At 39.1% G+C, this 20,747-nt stretch overlaps 1 protein-coding gene across 4 annotated transcripts in view; it reads right to left on the bottom strand.

Moving 5' to 3' along the window:
• The window catches only part of TTK (TTK protein kinase), a 37,780-nt gene extending 18,817 nt beyond the window's left edge, over positions 1–18,963 (bottom strand). The window contains exons 1-12 of one of the 4 annotated variants that reach the window (XM_023650698.2): positions 18,101–18,255; positions 17,590–17,860; positions 16,848–16,988; positions 14,360–14,582; positions 13,226–13,332; positions 10,705–10,848; positions 10,101–10,215; positions 9,872–9,944; positions 9,684–9,778; positions 8,271–8,358; positions 7,085–7,205; positions 3,110–3,279 (exon numbers count right to left, since the gene is read on the bottom strand). In XM_023650698.2, the coding sequence (XP_023506466.1) occupies positions 3,110–3,279; positions 7,085–7,205; positions 8,271–8,358; positions 9,684–9,778; positions 9,872–9,944; positions 10,101–10,215; positions 10,705–10,848; positions 13,226–13,332; positions 14,360–14,582; positions 16,848–16,986 (1,275 nt within the window). In that variant the 5' untranslated portion in view covers positions 16,987–16,988; positions 17,590–17,860; positions 18,101–18,255. Of the gene's footprint in view, positions 1–3,109; positions 3,280–7,084; positions 7,206–8,270; positions 8,359–9,683; positions 9,779–9,871; positions 9,945–10,100; positions 10,216–10,704; positions 10,849–13,225; positions 13,333–14,359; positions 14,583–16,847; positions 16,989–17,589; positions 17,861–18,100 lie in introns of all 4 variants that reach the window. The other 3 variants (XM_070223516.1, XM_014733917.3, XM_070223515.1) reach the window with 3 other exon arrangements.
• Positions 18,964–20,747: the final 1,784 nt, after the last annotated feature.

Genomic DNA, 20,747 nt, shown 5'->3' with positions numbered 1-20,747 from the left:
TTTTGCTTGAACACTTAGTAACTGAGGATTCTACTGTCCAAGGAGTTTCACTCAAATTTAGAGACAACCTTTAGTCATTAGAAAGTATTGCAGATATTTAGATTAAATCAGTTTCTCTATTATAATTTCAACCCACTGGTCCATATTATGCTCTCAAGAACCACAATGTCTAAATCTATTACACTTTCTACATTTCAGTCCTTTAAGTTTTTGAAAATAGCTGGCATGGACACTATATCTCTTTTCCTGGATTAATTTTCCATTTCATGTAAGATTTCCTTATATATATATGTATTTGGATCAGTGGTCAGGATGGTTGTGAGAAACTGTCGTACTAAGATCATTAACCAAGGAAAGCAAAAAAAAAATGGTGGTCACAGAGTAGAACATTTGCATTTGAGATTTTGGAGATCAGAATTGAAGACATAGTAATGAGAAGCTAAAGTGAAATTAAGGAAATAGTTGTGATAGAGGAAAAAGTTATGAATTTGGAGGTCAGGTATAGGACTAAGGATACACAGGGAACAGAAGCCAACAAAAATGATGACAGTTGTTGAAGCAGACAGAAGTGATCCAGAGCCTAATGTCTTCAAGGCATGATGGGAGTCACTAGGATGTTCAGAGATGACAGCAACAAGGCAGGCAGGCAGACGCCTCAAAGGGCAGATCTTTTGCAAGAAAGAGAAGAAACGGTCTGGACATAGCAATGGGTAGTTTGTGGCTATAAGGTAAGAGACATGAGACAAAAAAACCCTCCACCTGAGAGGGCCACTGGAAAAGCAGTCACCTTGGGAAACTGCCCAGTTTCTTTCTTTTTTTTCCCCCTAAGTGTACTACTCAGTGGTTTTAATATATTCACAAGAGTTGTGCAATCATCACCACCATATAGTTACAGAACACTTTATTATCCTAGGAAGAAACTCTGTACCCATTAGCAGTCACTCCCCATTCCTCACTCCTTCCAGTCCCTGGAAACCACTAATCTACTTTCTGTCTCTATGGATTTGCCTGTTCTGGACACTTCGTATAAATGGGATCACGCTATAGGTGGCCCTTTGTGATGAGCTTCATTCACTCAGCATGTTTTCAAGATTCACTCATGTTACAGCATGCATCAGTACTTCATTACTTTTTATTATTGAATATTATTTCCTTTGTATGAATGTACATTTTGTTTATTCACTCATCAATCGATGGATATTTGGGTTTTTCCACCTTTTGGCAATTATGAATAACGCAGCTATGAACATCCATGTGCAAGTTTTGTGTAGATATATACATTATCAATTCTCTCAAGTATACACCTATGAGTAGAATTGCTGGATCATATGGTAACTGTCTTTTTAACTTTTATTGCCGTACCATTTTTCAAGTGACTGCACCGTTTTACATTCTCACTGGCAGTGTATGAGGGCTCCATTTATCCACATCCTCACCGACACTTGTTATTATCTCTTTTTAACTATAACCATCTTAGTGGATGTGAAGCAGTGTCTCACTGTGGTTTTGATTTGCACGTCTCTAGTGACAAATAAATGCTTTTGAGTCACCTTACCAGCCTATTGGCTCACAAGCTTTAAAAAGAAAAAGATGTTGGTTTATACGATCTATGATGCAACCTGTCAGGATTCTCATCATCTAACATTTGTTATCTATGTCATTACTTAGATCAGTGGTTCTCAAAGAGTAATCCAGGAAAACCAGGGGTGGGGCGGGAGAGACACCTTTCAGTGTCTGAGAGGTTAAAACCATTTCATAGTAATACTAAGACATCATTTGCCTTTTTCCCTTTCATTCTTTCTTGAGTGTGTACTGGAGTTTTTCTGAGGCTATAAGACATGTGATAACGAAATAGACTGAAGCAAAAGCAGACACAAGAATCCAGCATCCTGTTAGGCCAACCAACAAGGAAACTGTAAAAATTGTAAAACAATGCTGCTCTTCTCACTATAATTATTTTGCTTTGAAAAATACTTTTCATAAAAGTGTATCTATATTCACATGTAATGCATTTATTATTGTTATTTTAATAAATTAATACTTTTACAATTTCTTGCTTTTACTTTTTAATACAGTAAATACAGATAAATATAAGCTACGTAAACACAAGTTCTCTATGGGTCTTGGTAATTGAGACTATAGGAGTCCCAAGTTCAAAATGTTTAAGAACCAGTGAGCTAGAACATAGCTGAAAAGAGGCGCCAGCCTGGTGGTGCAGCGGTTAAGTTCGCACGTTCTGCTTCTCGGTAGCCCAGGGTTCATCAGTTCGGATCCCGGGTGCGGACATGGCACCACTTGGCAAAAGCCATGCTGTGGTAGCTGTCCCATGTATAAAGTAGAGGAAGATGGGCACGGATGTTAGCTTAGAGCCAGTCTTCCTCAGAGAAAAGAGGAGGATTGGCAGTAGTTAGCTCAGGGCTAATCTTCCTCAAAAAAAATAAAAAAGAATATAGCTGAAAAGAAATAGTGAGGAAAGTATGGCGTGGACTATACGGATGGCTCTCCGGTACTCCACCAGATCATTCCTTCTGAAATAGCCCCCAGCCACTAGGCATAATCATTCAACCTGTTATAAATTCACATACATTTTACATTCTATATTTTTCTATGTCATCTATGAGAATGATGATAGGAAACAGTCAAATGCTTTGGTACAGCACTGCACAGTTCAGGGATTGGCATACTTCTCTGTAAATGGCAAAAGAGTAAACATTTTAGGCTTTATAGCCCAGGTGGTCTCTGTTACAAACTCAACTTGCAACCCTAGACAGTACATAAAGGAATGGGCATGGCTGTGTTCCAAGAAAATGTTATTTACACAGACTGGCTGGGAACTAGACTTGGTCCATAGCTGTAGTTGGCTGACCCCTGTACCAGTCCACGAGGAATCTAGAAACACTACCAAAAATAGAAAAGGATTCAGCTTGACATCTACTCTTACTGAATCTATGACTGTTACTGATCATTGTTTTGTGTATAACAAAAAACATCCCTTAAGTAAACTATTCCATAAAATATGATACATAAGCGCTCAATAAAAGAAGAAAATATTTGACGTGATCATCACATTATGAACAGTGGCAACGTTATCCTAGAGGGGAAAAGTTACCTCTGAATCAGCCTTTCGGGTTATCTCCGGAATCTGCCACTGATTTGAAGAGGCAGCAGGATTCTGCTTTACACATTCCAACTTTCTCTTAGATTGCCCTTGTTTCTGGTTACTTTCTGGAAACTTTGGTTCTTGATGCTCTTTAGTTTCTGAAATTTTACTTGTTGTTGCTGTCATTAAAAGGCAAGAATATTTGATAATAACAAAATTAAACCTAAACAATCGAACATGTTACAAACTATATTAGCATTTTGCTTTTAAAAACAGAGAGAAATTAACATCTTTAAGCCAGGTGCTAACAATTTGCTTTTAGCAAGTCAATTTTACAAAGCTGCAATACAGCTGTCTTCCTAAAGCATCACTTATAGCTTTGTCAGAGACCATTCTGGATTTAAATCCTTCTGGTCTTTACCAGTAAACAACTAAGTAAATAAATAAAATTTTAAAAAATACATGTAATAAAGTCTTACAAATAAAAAGAAGCTATTTCATCACTTTTCATAGACCTCTCACTTTTTAATAAAAAATTTACCTTATATTAGCCTGTAATTAACTTTCTTAAGAGTCTCTAAAAGAACTTCAACAATATATTTAATATTCTATGATTATCAAAATTCCATTACTCTCATGATAATAGATGCAAAACCCCTAAACAAAATATTAGCACTCAATATACAAAAGGGATAATAAATTACAACCAAGTTGGGTTTATTCCTAAATGCAAAATTTGCTTAACATGTGAAAATCAATGTAATTTGCCATAAGAGAATAGAGAAAAAAAATATGATCAATTCAATAAACACAGAAAAAGCATCTGAAAAAGTTCAACACCCAGTCACAAAAAAAACTAATGGTAAAATAGGTATAAAACAGAACTCATTTTGTTTTGATAGTTAATAAAAGAGTAGCTACAAAAATCTACAGCAATTACCACACTAAAAGTAAAATACTGAAAGCTTCCTTCTAAAATAAGGAAAGAGACAATGCCACCCATCATCCCTTCTATTCATCATTATACTGGAGGTCTTAAGTGCAATACAGCAAAGAAAAGAAATGAAAATGAAAAGAATTGGAAAGGAAAAAAATGTTCTATTATTCTCAAACAACATGAAAGAATCTATAGAAAAAGGAGAATTATTCAGTGAATTTAGCAATGTCACTGTGTCTAAGATCAGTAACCAAAAATCAGTGGCATTTTTTATATACCAGCAACAAAAAAGTAAAGGATAAATTTTTTTTAAAAAGATACTATTCATTACCATTGCATTAAAAAAAAATCAGATATCTAGGAATAACTCTAGCAAAAGATACGCAAAATCTCTACAAAGAAAACAATTCTCTCAGTAATATTTTAAATACTGCTTAAATGAAAGAAGGGATATGTCAGGTTAGTAGCCTAGAAAATTGGGCTGTTAAGATGTTAATTTGTCCAATTAGATCTTAATCAAGATCCCATTTTTTACAAAGTGGAATTTGATGGATTCTAATATTTATATGCAAATCCAGACAGCCTAGAATAGCTAATAGTCTTGAAGAACAAAGCAGGAAGATTTACACTGACAGATACGAAGATTTATGGTAGTAATTAAGAAAGTGTTAGCAGAAAGACCAAAGGAACTACACAACAGAGAGGAATCCAAAACCAGGCATCGCACGTATGAGTGCCTCATTCACACAACTCAGGAGGGAAAAGAAGGCCTTTTCCAATAAATGCTGCTAGGTCAACTGGATATCCACATAGGAAAAAAAAGAATCTTGACATTTGATCTTACATATACACAAATATTAAATTTAGGAAGAATATAAGTTTAAATATGAAAGGTAAAATGATAAACCTTCTGAACTACATGGAAATATCTTCATGATCTTGGAGTAGGAAAAGATTTAAAGACAGAAAACACTCACCAAAAAGGAAAAGATTGATAAGTTAAATTGCATGAAAATTAAGAATTTCCTTTTATCAAAAGTCTTCACCACAAAATGGGGGAAGTTGCCTGTAACACATATATCCAACAAAGGATTTGTATCTAGAATATATAAATATCTCCTAAAAATCAATAAGAAAAAGAAAGAAAACCCAGTAGAAAAATTGCCAAGACGCTTGAACAAGTACTTCACAAGAGGTTATCCAAATGGCCAATAAACATAAAACAGATGTTCAACATCATTAGACATCAGGGAAATGCAAATCAAAACCACAACAAAGTATCACTTAGCAGCATCAGAACGTGTAAAATTAAAAGCCAAAAATAAAATGGGAAGAATACAGAGCAAGAGCGAGCCACCTGCTATCAACGTACAACCTCTCTGAAGGCTGTTTGGCACTGTCTACACAGCTGAGTGTGCACATACCCTGTGGCCCGACAACCCATCCTGAACACACTCGAAAGAAAGGCAGAGGCGTGAAAGGGCACTGCACTGGGCTCTACTCTTAAGATTTGGGCAGTTTTCTGACTTAAGTTTTGCCACATGATAAAGTATTATTGGCACAGTGTAGGCACTCAACACGCATTCACCTAAAAACACTAAATTAGGTGTCAGATTAGTACTAACAAGCATGTCTGATAAAGAATTTCTCAATCATACCAGTTTATAATAGATGCAATGAAAAGATAAGTTTCCCCCAAATCTAGGAACAGGAATCCATTCCCAATCAAAACAATGGCAAAAAGACTATTCTAGGGTGACTAGCTGTCCCAGTTTGCCCAGGACTGGGGGCTTTCCTGGGACATGGGACTTTCAGGGCTAAAACTGGGAAAGTCCCAGGAAAATTAAAACAAGTCTGGGGCAAGTCTAGCTTTGTCCCCGTGTTCCTCCTCAGTTCTATTTAAAAGAAAAAAAGAAATTACATCCAATCTGGCAAGCTTTGTTTGGATAAAGATCATCTACCTTATGATCCTATTCAAAAATCTTTAATGGTACCCTGACATTTAAAAAAATAAAACATGAAAGTCTGGCATTCAAAGTCTACCTAGTCTTCTCCGACTTCTACACGACCTGTGTTACAGTTTTCAGCAGAACTAGACCATCTTTCGTTCCTAAAGCGTGTTACTCTTTTGTTTATGCTATGGTCTCCATCTGAAATACTCTATCACTGCTATTTCGTCCTATTTAAATCCTAACAGTTCAAGTTTCTTCTCCTCCTCCACAAAATATTTCCTATTTCCTCTAAAGCAAATTAGTTCCTCAAATTTCTCCTTCCTCTGAATTCTCACTGAACTTTATTCATGTGGTTCTCATGACATGTTCCATGTTCTATCCAGCAATATATTTATCACATATCTCCCACACGAGATGGCAACCTCCTTGGGACTCTATCTGATCTATTTATATATCCTTAGAACATTTATCATGGTACCTATAGTGGAAAATCAAACATGTGATAAAAGAGGAAAGTGAGAACTGTCATATAAATACAGCCTCTATGTCCTTTCCAGAAAATATTCGTCAAGCCAACCAAGAAAAATTACTCAGCTCCATTGTATTTTCCCTCCGCTCTTCCTTTTATGAACCTTTTAGGCAAATAAGCTCCTTTGCTACAAAATTGAATACTTTTCATACACTTTATATAATTTAACTCAAATATAAGATAAAGGAATACAGACACAGTCTTACCTCATAATTCTTAGGTGGCTGGTCAGTTTTCACAAACAATGAAGTGGTTTTCTTTTCTTTTCTTTTCTTCTTGTGGTGAGGAAGATTGGCCCCAGGTGAACATCTGTTGCCAATCTTCCTCTTTTTGCTTGAGGAAGATTGTTGCTGAGCTAATATCTATGCCGATCTTCTATTTTGCAGGTGGGACACTGTCTCAGCATGGTTTGATAAGCGGTGCATAGGTCCATGACCAGGATCTGAACTTGTGAACCTCGGACCACTTAAGCAGAGTGTGTGAACTTAACCACTACGCCACCAGGCCAGTCCCTAACGCGGTTTTCTTAATTAAAGAAGTAAGTCTATCTATTTTGTCACTCTTACCTTCCAATTTCGTTAGAAGACTTGATTCAGTTTTATTCTTCAGGGTTATAGAATCAGTACTAAGTTCAGAACTCTTCCCATCTGACATCAGGGCCTCCTTGGAACGGATATTTTGAACAGACTACATAAAAAGAATAAGATATCAAATAAAATAAAGTCCCATAAACAGTACTAGTACCAATCTGTCTTACTGTTCAATAAACTAAAGTCTCATCTATGTGAAAATACTACCAGGAAAATTATCTATTATGATAACACGTAGACTCACAGACTTTAGCAAAGACTGACTTCTTGAATTATTGGCTAGAGCAATGGGAATGGCTGTAACTATAAATTTGGCCAATTCGTTTTCAATGAAAATATTAATTAATTGCTAAAATATATTCACTTACAAAAGAGAAGTCAGAAAGTTAGAACCCAATATAGAACATGCTTCATTGTTTTGTTACCATGACTGTATGCTATCACCAAAAATAATAGCATTAGTCAAAATTAAGATTTGTATAATTCTAAGAAAGTAGTTATTCTAAATTCAGAAAGTAAACTTTTTGACACAACTATGCACTCTTCTCTAATAGAGCTGTGATTAGTTAAAATTATGATTTTAAAGCATAGACCATGAAAAAGAGGAGGAAAGAACATAAAATTGAAAAGCCCCACACTGTGATGCCAGGGGTTTAACTCAAGTCCGATAAGAATAGTAAGACCCCTAAAAATCAGGGCACTCGGGGCTAAAACCGCTTCCCGTCTCCCAAGTTCGCACAGGTGCAGCGCCGCAGCCTGACGCCAGGGTCGAGCGTGTAAGCCCTCACCGCCGCCCCATCCCAATTTCCGCTCCCCTTTTCGTCTAAGATGCCCGGCCAGAGCACGTGATTGCTCCGCCGAGAAACAGAAGCTGGGGGAACGGCTCCCTCGGCGCTCCCAAACCCAGGCCAAGTAGTCTGCTCACACGCGCATGACAGCCGCGCTTCCCAGGGCTCCCAGGGGCTGCCCGTCCTCGCGCCACCACCTCAATCTTGGAGAGCCCAGGGCTTCTCTACCACTTCCTCCCCGTGCTCCTGCAGCTCCGGGGCTTCAGGAGCACTGTTAGAGACATCATATAAACTACGGACCCCTTCCCCAGAAAAAGCTCCATGCACCCTGAATCAGGAATCCTCGCTGCATATAGATTCAAAAATTGAAATACCTTTAAATTTCTCAATTCACAGGAATCATTTCCACTTGATTTAGATCCGGGCACAATCATATCTCGGGATTCTGATCCAGAGGTCTGTCTATTACCCACAAAACAAAATAATAGTCAGTTTGAAATTAATCTTTTCAGTGTGTTATTTTTTCCATTTTAAAGTTGGCTTTTTAACAATTTGTACACTTTTTAATTGAAAAAATATTTTGAAAAGATATTTTTTAAAATAACATGAATCTAGTACAAAGGGGATTAAGTTAGCTGCTGGGCAATGACAGGAGTGATAGAGACCAGCAGGAGGTGACTGCCAACTTCATCACCTAATAAGCAACAGTCGGAGTTAAGTACGAACGTGGGCAAGGAGAAGGACCAGCAGTCTGTATGAAACTACACCTCCACCCACAGGCAGCTCCAGGATGAGACCTGGGCATAAACCCTCCTGCCTCCACACTTGCGGCACACAGTCTATCACAAGCACCAGGAAAATGGCTGGTTTGTCTTTGTTTTTATTTTCTTGGAGTGGGACAAAGTCTCCTTTACTCATCAGCTAAGTATTTGAAATGGAGATGACAAGATAATAGTCACCTCATAACATTCTGGAGCTTACCCTTGACAACCAAAATGCTCTTTTAATATCAATATTTAGTCAAGCCCTAAGTAGAACAGAAATTTAAGTATAGAAGACAACAACTAAAAACAATCAGTTAGATTTCTAAAGTTTACTTGCAAAACGATTCTCTGGGATCCAAGGAGTCATTTCCAATAGAAATAACGTTATAAATAGTAATTAGAGTTAAGAATAGACCAGAAAAAAATCCCCTTAGCTAAGCTACAATACTAGATTCTCATTTCTTTGAAGGGAATAACCACCCAAGTTGGAGGCAGGAGAACCCAATGGATGTGATGAACAGTACTTCGTTCTCCACCTGCCCTCCCCACTTCCGGATCATCGCTCTGAGGCAAACGAATGAATGAACGATCTTTCCCCTGCCAGCCGCTCTCTCCTTGAACTAGCTGGGGAAGAAACTGTCCTCAGACGTCCCTCCACCCTGCCATGGAGAGCCCAGACACGCCAGGAGGAGGGTCCCACAGGGCCCGCCGACTGAGAGATGTGCACACACCACGGGTTTTCACCCCAGGGATGTCTGCAGTGTTGACTTACTATTTTACCTCTATGTTTCCTAATTTTTTAATAGTTCCTTTAATGAATATTTTTAATGAGTGAAAAGGCAAAATAAAGTCATATTCCCCACTCATTCCTTTGTCCCTGACGGCATTTAGAGATTCGGTAATCTTTAATACTAAATAAAAATTTACTCATAATTACTACTACAGAGTAAAAGACTTTAAGACCATTCTGCTGGCAATCATCAAGTGTTGAAAACAAATTAAGAAATTCAAACCCAAACATACCTTTTTGTAAAACTTGGAACAACTGCACCTTCTGTCTTCACGTGATAATCCGGGCTATTCAGAAGGTTAACAGGGACTCTTCCAAATGGGCACGACTGAAAATGTTTTGAAAGATTAAGTAACCAACTAGGAATAAACAAAGATCTCACCACTACCACTTTAATCAAAGTTAATTAAAAATAACTTACCCGTTTAGTTTTGTTTGATCGTTTCAAAGGATTTCCATGACCTATCTCTGCATCTTGAGGGGGCATGTTCTCTCTAAATAGAAAGAAAATACCGTCAATTTTTTAAAAGAATAATATTAACATATTGCCATTAACTGCTAACATTGTTATCACTGTTACATGAAAATACATATGTAGATATATAAATAATGTATGGCAAACATTTAAAAAACTGATTCAGCGTCCTCACCCATAGAAAAACCTGGCTTTAGCAGGCTGTCCTCTGGAGTCACCGCTGACCTTCTTATTCTGTAGATGGCCAAGTGAACTGGGGAATGATTCCTGGGCAGTTGATACTGTAGATGCTGTAAAAATGTTGAAATTGTAATTAAATTTGTAAAGACATAAGGAATACACAACAAAGTAATCTTACAAATAAGAGTATTTAAAAAGTCGACTCATAGTAAGCATCTGTGCCCAAATAGGATACGCAGACACGGAGATGTTATCAAGACAATTCTCTAACTATGCTTCACAACTGTTTCATAACTGCATCATCGTTTCCCCAGAGTAAAGGCACATACTCTATTCCTCAAAAGCAAAAAGTCACTCTCTCGCTTTGATCGGCTTGATTTTAACGTGTCATCCATGCGTTTGATTAGCTAAGACAAAAATTTCAACAGGATAGAAAATACTTTGTTACTTCTAAAAGTCTTACCTCCTTTACATCTAAAATTTAATCTTAGATTTTGATTATTCTAGATAAATGATGTTTTTCTATAAAATATTATCCTGAATCCTTTTTTGTTGGGCAATCTATCACAGAAAAGTATTAGCACCATTAATACATTTACCTGATAAGCTCTTCTTTTCTTCCTCTGAAAGCAGCTGCTTTTTTTGGAGGTTTAAATTCCGAATGGCAATTTCTAGCATTTCTAGTGGTACTGCTCCACATTCCAGAGCTTTATGAAGAAGTTGTTTACTTTTTTTAAAGTTACCTAACAAAGTGAAAAATAATAGTCATTTTAAGGCAGCAATCTTTACCTCCCAGATACTTATCATCAGGACCTGGGATAAAAGTTAAAAAGGCTTAAGCAAAAATATTTATTCCAAGGCTCATGCACTTCATTTCAAAGCAAATAAGAAATCTCTCAGTTCTGATAACAACTCATGTCAAATAGTTTACTTGTGTACTATATAATTGATGTAATTCGTATTAGTTTATTACTGCTGTCCACTTTCAGAAAGAAAAGAAGCGTCACAAAGCAGTTACCAAGTGGAGAAAGCAAACGCCGACCAGCACGGTCAGAAACCTGAGGGAATTCAGAAGGAAAGCCAAGCCCTGAGGGTACAATAGTCTGCAAAACATCAACCCGTTACAGCACAGTACGATAATCATTCATAATGACACTGCGTTCATTAAGAAAAGGGTGACATCTTTTGCTAAAGGGAATCCTCCATCAAAAGGATTCTTGTAAAAAAAAAAGTAATGATAAAGATTAATCTTTAGCTACCAGACTTAGCTACATGACCCCCAAAATGCAAAATAACTGAGAAACTACAATTACCTTTCTGACTACAGATAAATTACCAAACAAATTTTCTTTCAACTCCAGTCTTAAACAACATATTTACTCTGGAACTTAATATATAAATATTAAACATATCCATCATGTATCTTACGGAATATGTAATCAGCACTTACGGGAGCCATTGAGCTACACTACACACTGGGCACTTAGAGCATAAAGATGATTAAGAGATGGCCTTTTGCTTCTGACAGTTTACAAATTTTAAGAATATAAATACATTTGACAGTGGTTAAGCCCACATTTATTGAGAGCAGTGATATTTCATGTATTGAGTATTTTAGGACAGCAAAAGGAGAGAAGGGCTTGGATAAGAACCAGTAATTAGAGGGCCCCTTTGAGAATCTGATGAAAACTATACACACCAAACTGTGCATGGGCTTTCAAGGATGGTACATATATCCTGAAAGTCTAGTCAACAACCTTGTTCAAAATAATCAGAATTCTTCTTTTCTTTCTTTTTTTTTTGTTGAGGAAGATTTGCTGTGAGCTAACATCTATGCCAGTCTCCCTCTATTTTTCAGTATCTGGGCTGCCAGCACAGCATGGTCACTAACAGAGCAGTGTAGGTCTGTGCCCGGGAACCGAACCTGGGCTGCTGAAGCATAGCACACTGAATTTAACCACTCAGCCACCAGGGCTGGCCCAAATAATCACAATTTTGACCTTGAGGCTACCACTACATTGTGGTGGTACAGACAAAATTTATTTATTTATTTTTTTTACAGATAACAGAATTTGAGATTTTCAATATTTATGTGTTCTAAAGATGTAAAGTATATAGTTGCCATATAGGCCACATTACTTAAAAAATTTTTAAGTAGAAGGAAGGAGCAATAAAGGGTCTTAACGGCCTGACCAAACTTACTTTAACAAGCAAGGAGGAGGAATCAACGTTCCTAGGCAAAGAAAGGATGACATTTTTAAAGTCACTTGATAGTGCCCTGGATAGACTGGAGAAGATGATTCAGCTAACCAGGACTCAGAAATTATCTGACATAAAAGTTCAGGGTTCTCAAGCCATTTCCTGAGTTTGTACAATGCCCTTCTCCAACCTCAATCCTGGGGAATACTCTCCAGTGAGTGAGCCCTGCTTCGGGCACCATCGTGGGGATTCTGGCTGAGCCAAACCAACAGTTACAATGTCTATATCACTGGTGGTAGACGGGATGAGCGTTGGGGCAGAAACAAGGCAAAAAGAAAATATGAACACATGGCCAGACGACAGATTGAGGCTGCATGCAGAGGCCCCAGAAAATGAGAAAAGAAAAAAGACTAAGGAATGGCCAGCCTGAAAATGTCTGAGGAAGAGACTGCCCTCGTCCTGTCCAAAAAGTCCAGACTATGAAGAACCAAGTGAGCAAGAAATAAAAGCTTGTACTACGGTTTATTTATTTTTTTTAAAGAACTACCAATTAACGCTACAAATATATTCTGGTGCAATGAAACGACAGCATAAAAAAAGCTTATCTAAGCTCTATCTTAAATATCTTATATCCTTCATCCAAAAATAAGGAGCAAAGAAGCCACTTTCCCTTAGATGCTTCCTGAATCTAACAGCACAAACACAACATTCATGCTCATTTCTCTGGATTATTCCTTAGAAGTGGAATAGCTAGCTAACAAATATTCTCTGCATTTATACTTATGTGGCATTATTCCCCCACGTTCCCATCTCATCAACTTTCGCGCCTTTTGCCTCAAATTTTCCACTTCGTACTTATGATTGAATGTTAGTATATAAGTTACAGTTTTACTTATACTTTTGATGGCATTTTCAGATTACCTTGCGATAGTTCAAATTGTGCAAAAGATACATGTACGAAAGCAAACTTCTTGCAGTTTGCTCTGGCCATCTGAAAGCAGTCACGGGCATCATCCGGCTCCTGAATCCTGTAACAGAGTTCTCAGTCACATTGTAAGAAAAAGACACAGCTGCCTGAGTTCGATAATTCCTCATTCTATTTTCCAAAAGACATGGGATATTGTATTTTCCTGTGTGTAAAATCAAATACTAATAAGATATTTTATTATAAAATCTTTTTAGGCAGAGTTTAGGATACGTAAGTTTTGTGGAAATATATACATAATAGAGTTTATATTATTCACTTATTAATTATAAGCAAAAGGATTTGGTCAAAAAGTAACAATTTCTGGGGCTGGCCCCGTGGCTGAGTGGTTAAGTTCGCACGCTCCGCTGCAGGCGGCCCAGTGTTTCGTTGGTTCAAATCCTGGGCGTGGACATGGCACTGCTCATCAAACCACGCTGAGGCAGCATCCCACATGCCACAACTAGAAGGACCCACAGTGAAGAATATACAACTATGTACTGGGGGGCTTTGGGGAGAAAAAGGAAAAAAATAAAATCTAAAAAAAAAAAAAAACTAACAATTTCTTACAAGTAATTCTGATAACATGTTTTCTTTTTTTCCTTTTTTTTTTTTGGGGGGTCAGGAAGATTGGCCCTGAGCCAACATCTATTTCCAATCTTCCTCTTTTTGCATGAAGATTGTCACTGAGCTAACATCTGTGCCCATCTTCCTCTGCTTTGTATGTAGGATGCTGCCCTGACAACGTTTTCATTTTACCTTTTTTTCTTTTTCCAAGATTGGTACCTGAGCTAACATCTGTTGCCAATGTTTTTTTTTTCCTTCTTCTTCTCCCCAAAGCCCCCCAGTACACAGTTCTATATTCCAGTTGTAGGTCCTTCTAGTTGTGCTATGCAGGACACCACCTCACCATGGCCTGAGGAACGGTGACATGTCTGCGCCCAGGATCCAAACCCGTGAAACCCTGGGCTAATGAAGCAGAGCGCACAAACTTATCCACTTGGGGGCGGCCCCTCATTTCACCTTTTTGTAACATAGTTATGTGTTATGTAATGTAGTTAGTTAAATGTAGTTAAAATGCTAATACGTACGCTTTTAATTCAGCAAATCTCACTTGAATTTGAGCAAAACTCTCATTTTGCCCATATTTATCAGGAGGAAGTGCTTCAATTGCTTGACTGTAACGAACAATCAGCTTATTTAAAAGGGCGTCATTTAGGGGGACACTGTTTTTCTCTAGTTTGAGCAACAAATTCAACCAGTCCTCTGGGTTGTTCGCCATCATTATAATTTGGTTAACAGTTCCTGAGTTATCTGAATATAGGGAACAAAATATACACAACAGATGTAAGAAAGACATAAAACAAATGCCAAATTGCACTTTTCCTTCAAATTACAGTTAATCATTTATACTCTCAGTTTCAATGTACATAAACTCCTTAAAATACTTTTTAAAAACTTTAACAATTTGAGTAAATATAAGTAACTTAATTACCACATATATATCTTTTATGAGGGTATATTTTACTCCAAAAAGCTATATATTTTAAGGAAAGAAAAAATTAGGAAATAATTGGTTTTTTTCCATAGGTAGCTTTAAAAAATCATATGCAGTCTAAGAAAATTTTATGCTGTAGCAGCATAATTCTATTCTAGCATTCTAACTATCTGAAGGAAATCCAAGCCTCTCCCACCAGGCCTTGTACCAACTTTCTTGGAAAATTCTTTACCAAAGACTTATTCATTAAAACCTTGAAACCTATTGCCTCAGTCCTAACGTAACTTTCTTTATCCAGCATCATCTCCATCCATCTCAAACTTACTCTTAAATCAACCAAATAAAACCAGTTTACAAAAGATAAGCAACTGATAGTCATTTTCTTCTCCCTCCAAGTTACCCATATTTCTCCATAATTTTCATGCTGTAATTTACTTTTTTACTTCTTTTAGTGTTAATCGTTTTAAGAAGACAACTTGAATTAATGTGAGTCTCCTGTTCAGGGTATTGTAGTTAATAGTAAACATTATTAAATTCAGATTTCTCAGAGAAACTATCATTCCTTCCATTAGTTTGTTACCTTCAACAAGGGCTAAATCATTACTTTTGCAAATAAAACTACTCTTTCTGCTCGCTAGGAAAACACAGCCCATTCATAATTTTGCTTTATCTCAAATTTAATCTGGTCTGATCTTAACTTCATTCTCCAGTTTTACCTCCTAACAAATTAGTCTGTAAGACATCTAAAAACACCATGTCTTTGCAGATGTGTTCCACATGCCTCTGAGCACCCCATTCTCCCTCTAGTCACCACTTAAAGCAATGTCTCTTTATTGCATCAGTATTCATTTAATGTCAAACAATGTAGCACAGTAGATTCATAAATTCTTCTCATGTAGAATTCATGGTTTTAAGCATCTTTGAATCTTCTTCTGTACTTAATATAATGTCTTACATCCCAATTATCAACCTGTGTTAAGTATTTACAATTTTGAGTAGCTAAGGATTTTAAATAAGGACTCATCTACCTTGGCATACAAGCTTTGTTAGCATTATTTAAATACATATAATAAAGTATGGTAGTACTCTATTAAGAATTTGCTTAACAACAAAATGATCAATGTAAAGGTTGTTTCAAATGAACATGATCTGCCATCATGACTAGATTACAGGTTCTTCTGCTTATTTTCAATCTCTCATCCATTTAATGGTTAGTATAGACATGACAAACTTATCCAAAGGTCACTTTTCAAATGACCTCAACAATTTGAAATATAGTAAAGAGTTAGGCTTCTGAGCTAGTGCTTTTCATAAAGCTAGGGTATCAGACTTTGGGCTTTTATTCATTCATCATGCAATAAATATTTAAGTGCCTAATGTGTGCCAGGCACCATTCTAAGCTGTGTAGATAAAACAGATAAAAACCATGTCCTCATGGAGCTCACATTCTAGCGGAGGAGATAGATAATAAACACATGAATAAGTCAGATATAAGGTGATTAGTGCTATGGAGAAAAATAATACAGGGAAGGGAGTTAGGGGACACACTCCTACCCCAGCAGGCCGCTATTTTAAATAGGTAGGTTAGGGGAGCCCTCACTGAGATGACGTTTGAACAAAGAGCTGAAGGAGGTAAGAGAGGGAAGATATCTGGGGAGTGGTGTTCAAGGCAGGGGACAAGAGCAAAGGTACTGGGCTAGAGGCTGGTCTAGCATATAAGAGAGACATCCATGAAGCCACTGTGGCTGGAACCAAGTAAACATGGGAGAATAGGAACAAAAGCCAGAGAACAACAGGAAGACTCTCTAAATCAAAAATTGAGTGTTTGACATTAAATTTATATATAATTTTATTAAGATTGGTGAGGCTTTCTCAATTTACAACAAAAAAGGAATGGAGAAAAATGGCAATATCTATTGATGGCAGGCATATCAACAGAAATAACAGCTGATAATGGAAGAGTTAAGAAAACAACCTCTGAGCACAATGTAATAAATGATGTTAAGTTTCCTTTTTAAAGAAAGCAGTGGCTAATACTTCATTCCTTTACCTTTGAGGGCATGCAGAAAAAAGGAACTCACCTGTAGTATCAGCAGAGACTTTATTCAAGCTTAGCTCATCAGTAAGGTCTTCATTTTTAAATTTATTTTTAATGTCTCTCACTTTGTTCATTATGGAATCAATTGTCAATTCTCTGCCACTTAAATCCTCGGCCTCCATTTCTAAGAAAAAAGAATTGAACTAGTCATAATGCCTATTTCCACTAGCATTAAAGAAAAAATAGTTGCAACTAGCCTTTTCGAACCCAGAAAACTAAAGCATTAGTTATGCGAACACATTTCAACACAGATACTATTAAGGTAGTGTTTGTGAAGCTATGTGCATAAAAACAACAGCGCATCTTTGAAATTTGTCCAACAAGGTTTCCAGTAGGCTAAGTACACGTTTTCTTCCTAACAGAACTTCAGTGAAGCCATTGCACAACACAGAAATTGCTGCCGTCTTTCAAACTGCATTTTTCTTCTACACACTGAATGCCTTCCTTTCACTCTTTTTCCAGAATTATTTTCTCTGGGGCATCTGCAAATTCAGTCATTTTAAAAGATGCCATGGAATGTTTTCTGGTATTCTGGTGGTGACATACAGACATACAGCATCCTTTTGGTAATGTGAATGACCATTCCTTTATTCACCTGTTTTATGTGAGTAAACCTGCACATTGCAGGTGCTTTCAGAGCAGAATATATACAAACATCAAAGTCCTTTATTGATAAATACGATATCAGCAGACTTGAGTTTCTGCATATCTGGCAGGATCATTACCTTAATCATTCTAATACCAAGAATCTACCGTATTCGTATAGTACTGAGCACTTGCTCATCTGTATGGTGGCGACGTCTGGTCAACAAAGTGTCTGCAGTCTTCCTGTCAATCTCGCCTTTGTGATTCTCAAACATCATCCCAGTAACCCAGGGTCAGTGACCTCGAGTTTAGCAATGAAAAGGGGCGATAAAGTGGAAGCTAGGTAGCACCTCCTGAAGTCAGGTTCGAAATATAACTGTCAGAACACGGTCACCATTTCCTCTCCCTGTTCTAAAACACCAGACAAGAGAGGGTATGTCTTTTGTGAGCCGATCTCGTGTCCCCAAACTTTCCCCAGGTGTCCCGCCAGGCAGTCTCTCCAGCGAGGTCCACACCCACCTCTTGCTTCCTGGGGCCTCAGCACCATCCCGGGCACCACCCAGTGGATTGGCGGAAGTTGCGAGACCTCCCCTCCCCCTCCGGCCCGGGTACCCGGCTCTGAGCCCCGCCTCGCCCCCACCACTCACCGACCTGAGAGCTAAAGAGCCCAACACCTGCGGCCGTCGTTCCTCGGTCCGCCCGCGAGGCCCAACTCACCGCCGGAAAGCGGGCTTGAGAAGAAAAGATGGAATCCAAGCCCCCCTCCACAAACACGTTTGAATTTCCCCGCCGCTACGGCCGCGGCCGCCTATTGGCCGATGCTAGTCACGTGGAAGCGTCAGCCGTAACTGGTACGTGTGCGTCGGCCCCGCCCCTTTCCCTGCGGCACGCCGGTCTGGCCCAGGAAGGGTCCTCCGCCCAGCTTGGGCTGCGCGGTGCGCGGGGTGCCATGCTGGGGGCTGGGGCTCGTCCGCCGTTCTCGGGGCGCCAGGAGGCCGGCTCTCCCGCACCTTCCAGTTTAACCCGGTCAAATTTTTGCCGGGCAGGGAGCCACTCCCGGGCGGAGTGATGGATGAGAGGTAAATAGGGGCGGGGACGCTGCTTCCAGCATCAGGACCTCACCAGTGCCCTGAGAGTCGCCCCGCCGCCCCGTCCTCGCCCTCCGCGCTCCTCTCGGGCTTAGAGAGGAGGTGGCAAGGAAGGGGCGTTCACAGCGCTGCCGGCGGCCCCGCCAGCTCCAGAATCTCCGTGCTCGGCGTCCTCGAGCTTCCCCTTTCCTTCCACGACTGCAGGCTTCGCTCCAAACCGAGGCCCCCGCCCCAGGCAGAAGCCGAGCTCGCGCCCCTCGCGCCCGCGGCGCCCGGGCTCGCCTTCTCGGCCTCCCTCCGAGCCGGCTGCGGGCTCCAGGGCGCCCCTCGGAGTCCGCGTGGCTGCGGGGCTCTGCCCTGGGGGCTTGTCCTCCAAGGCGACGCTGTCTCCGCTCCGCTGTTGTACCAGCACTGCGACGGTGCTGCATGGTACGACAGGTTGGGTTTGCGTGTGTGTAGGACACTAACTGCAGCCGTCACTGGTTAACTCCAGCGCTGTCCTCGGCACCCTCGCAGTGCCAGCTCCGGCCAGCCGCCGGGTGAGCGGGAAAGCCCTTCGTCGCTTAGAGCATCTTTCCAGACCCGCTGGCTGTGTATTTTCGCTCCGGCGGAGCGAAATGATTTGCTCCACCGTGGTTGGCTAATGGCGCCGTTGCATCGCTGCGCCTAACGCTGCTTTTACTTGGAAGGAATTTACTATTTCACCAATTCTTGTTGATCTCTTCGGAGCCTGATCTCAAAACTTGGGTGGCCCTGAAAGCGCTTTTGCTGAATAGCCTCACCCTGACACTTCTGTACACTCACTCCCTGGGCGACTTCCAGTCTGCATTTCAGATACCAACTGTGTGTGCTGTAAATACAGCTACACGTTGGGTTTTGAGGACTTAGTATGAGAAAATAATGTAAAATATATTGATAATTTTAAAAATGTTGATTACAGTTTGAAATATTTTTTATATACTTTGTTAAATATTAAAATTAATATCCCTTGCCACACAGCAGAGGAGAGTGAGACATGACAACTAAATGCAATGTGCTGTCATGGATTGGGTCCTGGAACAGAAAGAGAACATTAATGCAAAAACTGATGAAATGCAAATAATAAATCACTGAGGTCTAGTTAGTAGTAATGTACTAGTGTTGGTTTCTTAATTTTGACGGATGTACCACAGTAATGTGAAATCTTAACAACAGGGAAATTGAGCGAAGGGTATATGCCAACTCTGTACTACCTTTGCAACTTTTCTGTAAATCGAAAATTGCTCCAAAATAAAAAATTTATTAAAATTTAATTTCACTGGGCTCTTTTTTAATATGGCTAATGGAAAATTGAAAATTACATATGAGGCTTGCATTATATTTCCACTAGACAGCAGTGGTCTACAAAATCCTATGGTTTTACCTATCCGACCTATTACATACAGTGTTTCTTTTCTGACTCTCCACCCCCTGCCCCACAAGAATGTAAACTCCCTGAAGAGCAGGAGTTTTTGTCTGCTTTGTTCGTTACAATGCCCTTAGTGCCTAGAATGGTGCCTGGTACATTGTAGGCACTCAGTAAATGTGAGCTAAATACTAACATTTACGCCCATTAGAATATTTCAGAATCCTATTTGCTCTAATATATTTGTATACTTCTTGAGGACAGGAAACTTTAACCATCTGTACTTCTTATAAATGCTCCAAGAAACTTTGTACTGTGTCCCGTGCAATTCTCAGCAACTGTTGACAGGTTATTATTACAACCTGTTCAGAAACAAAAGTAGGTACCGTTCTTGGCTAAATGTTATGTTGATTGTATATGTGGGAGACATGTAACAACGTACCATTTTGGGATGAATAGTGCCACTATAGTGTTCAGACTTGTATCTGTGAGGGTGGCCATGGTTTCCTACCTTACCCAGAATCAGTGCGTATGACTCGTCTATCCAAATAGATTTTGATCTTAGCTGCTGTTCCTTCAGGTCACTGTACTCGTAGACCAACGAGGAGCCACCTCCAGGGACGTTTAGGAAGTGAAGTTGTTGCAGTCAATATTATACCACAGTTATTCATTTGGCTTATAACCAGCTTCATCTCACAGCAAATAAACGCGTGTATTTTCAGAGTCAAGCCTTCTGCAAAACAGTACAATTCACCAAAGGATTATGACTTTATTTCAAGATGGAGGTTTCACATTTTCATTACATAAATGAAAGTTTGTACCATGT

The sequence above is a fragment of the Equus caballus genome, chromosome 10 (genome assembly GCF_041296265.1).
Source record: "Equus caballus isolate H_3958 breed thoroughbred chromosome 10, TB-T2T, whole genome shotgun sequence".
NCBI lineage: Eukaryota > Metazoa > Chordata > Mammalia > Perissodactyla > Equidae > Equus > Equus caballus.
Note: the sequence above shows the minus strand (reverse complement) of the source record. Positions and strands in the feature narration are given on the sequence as shown.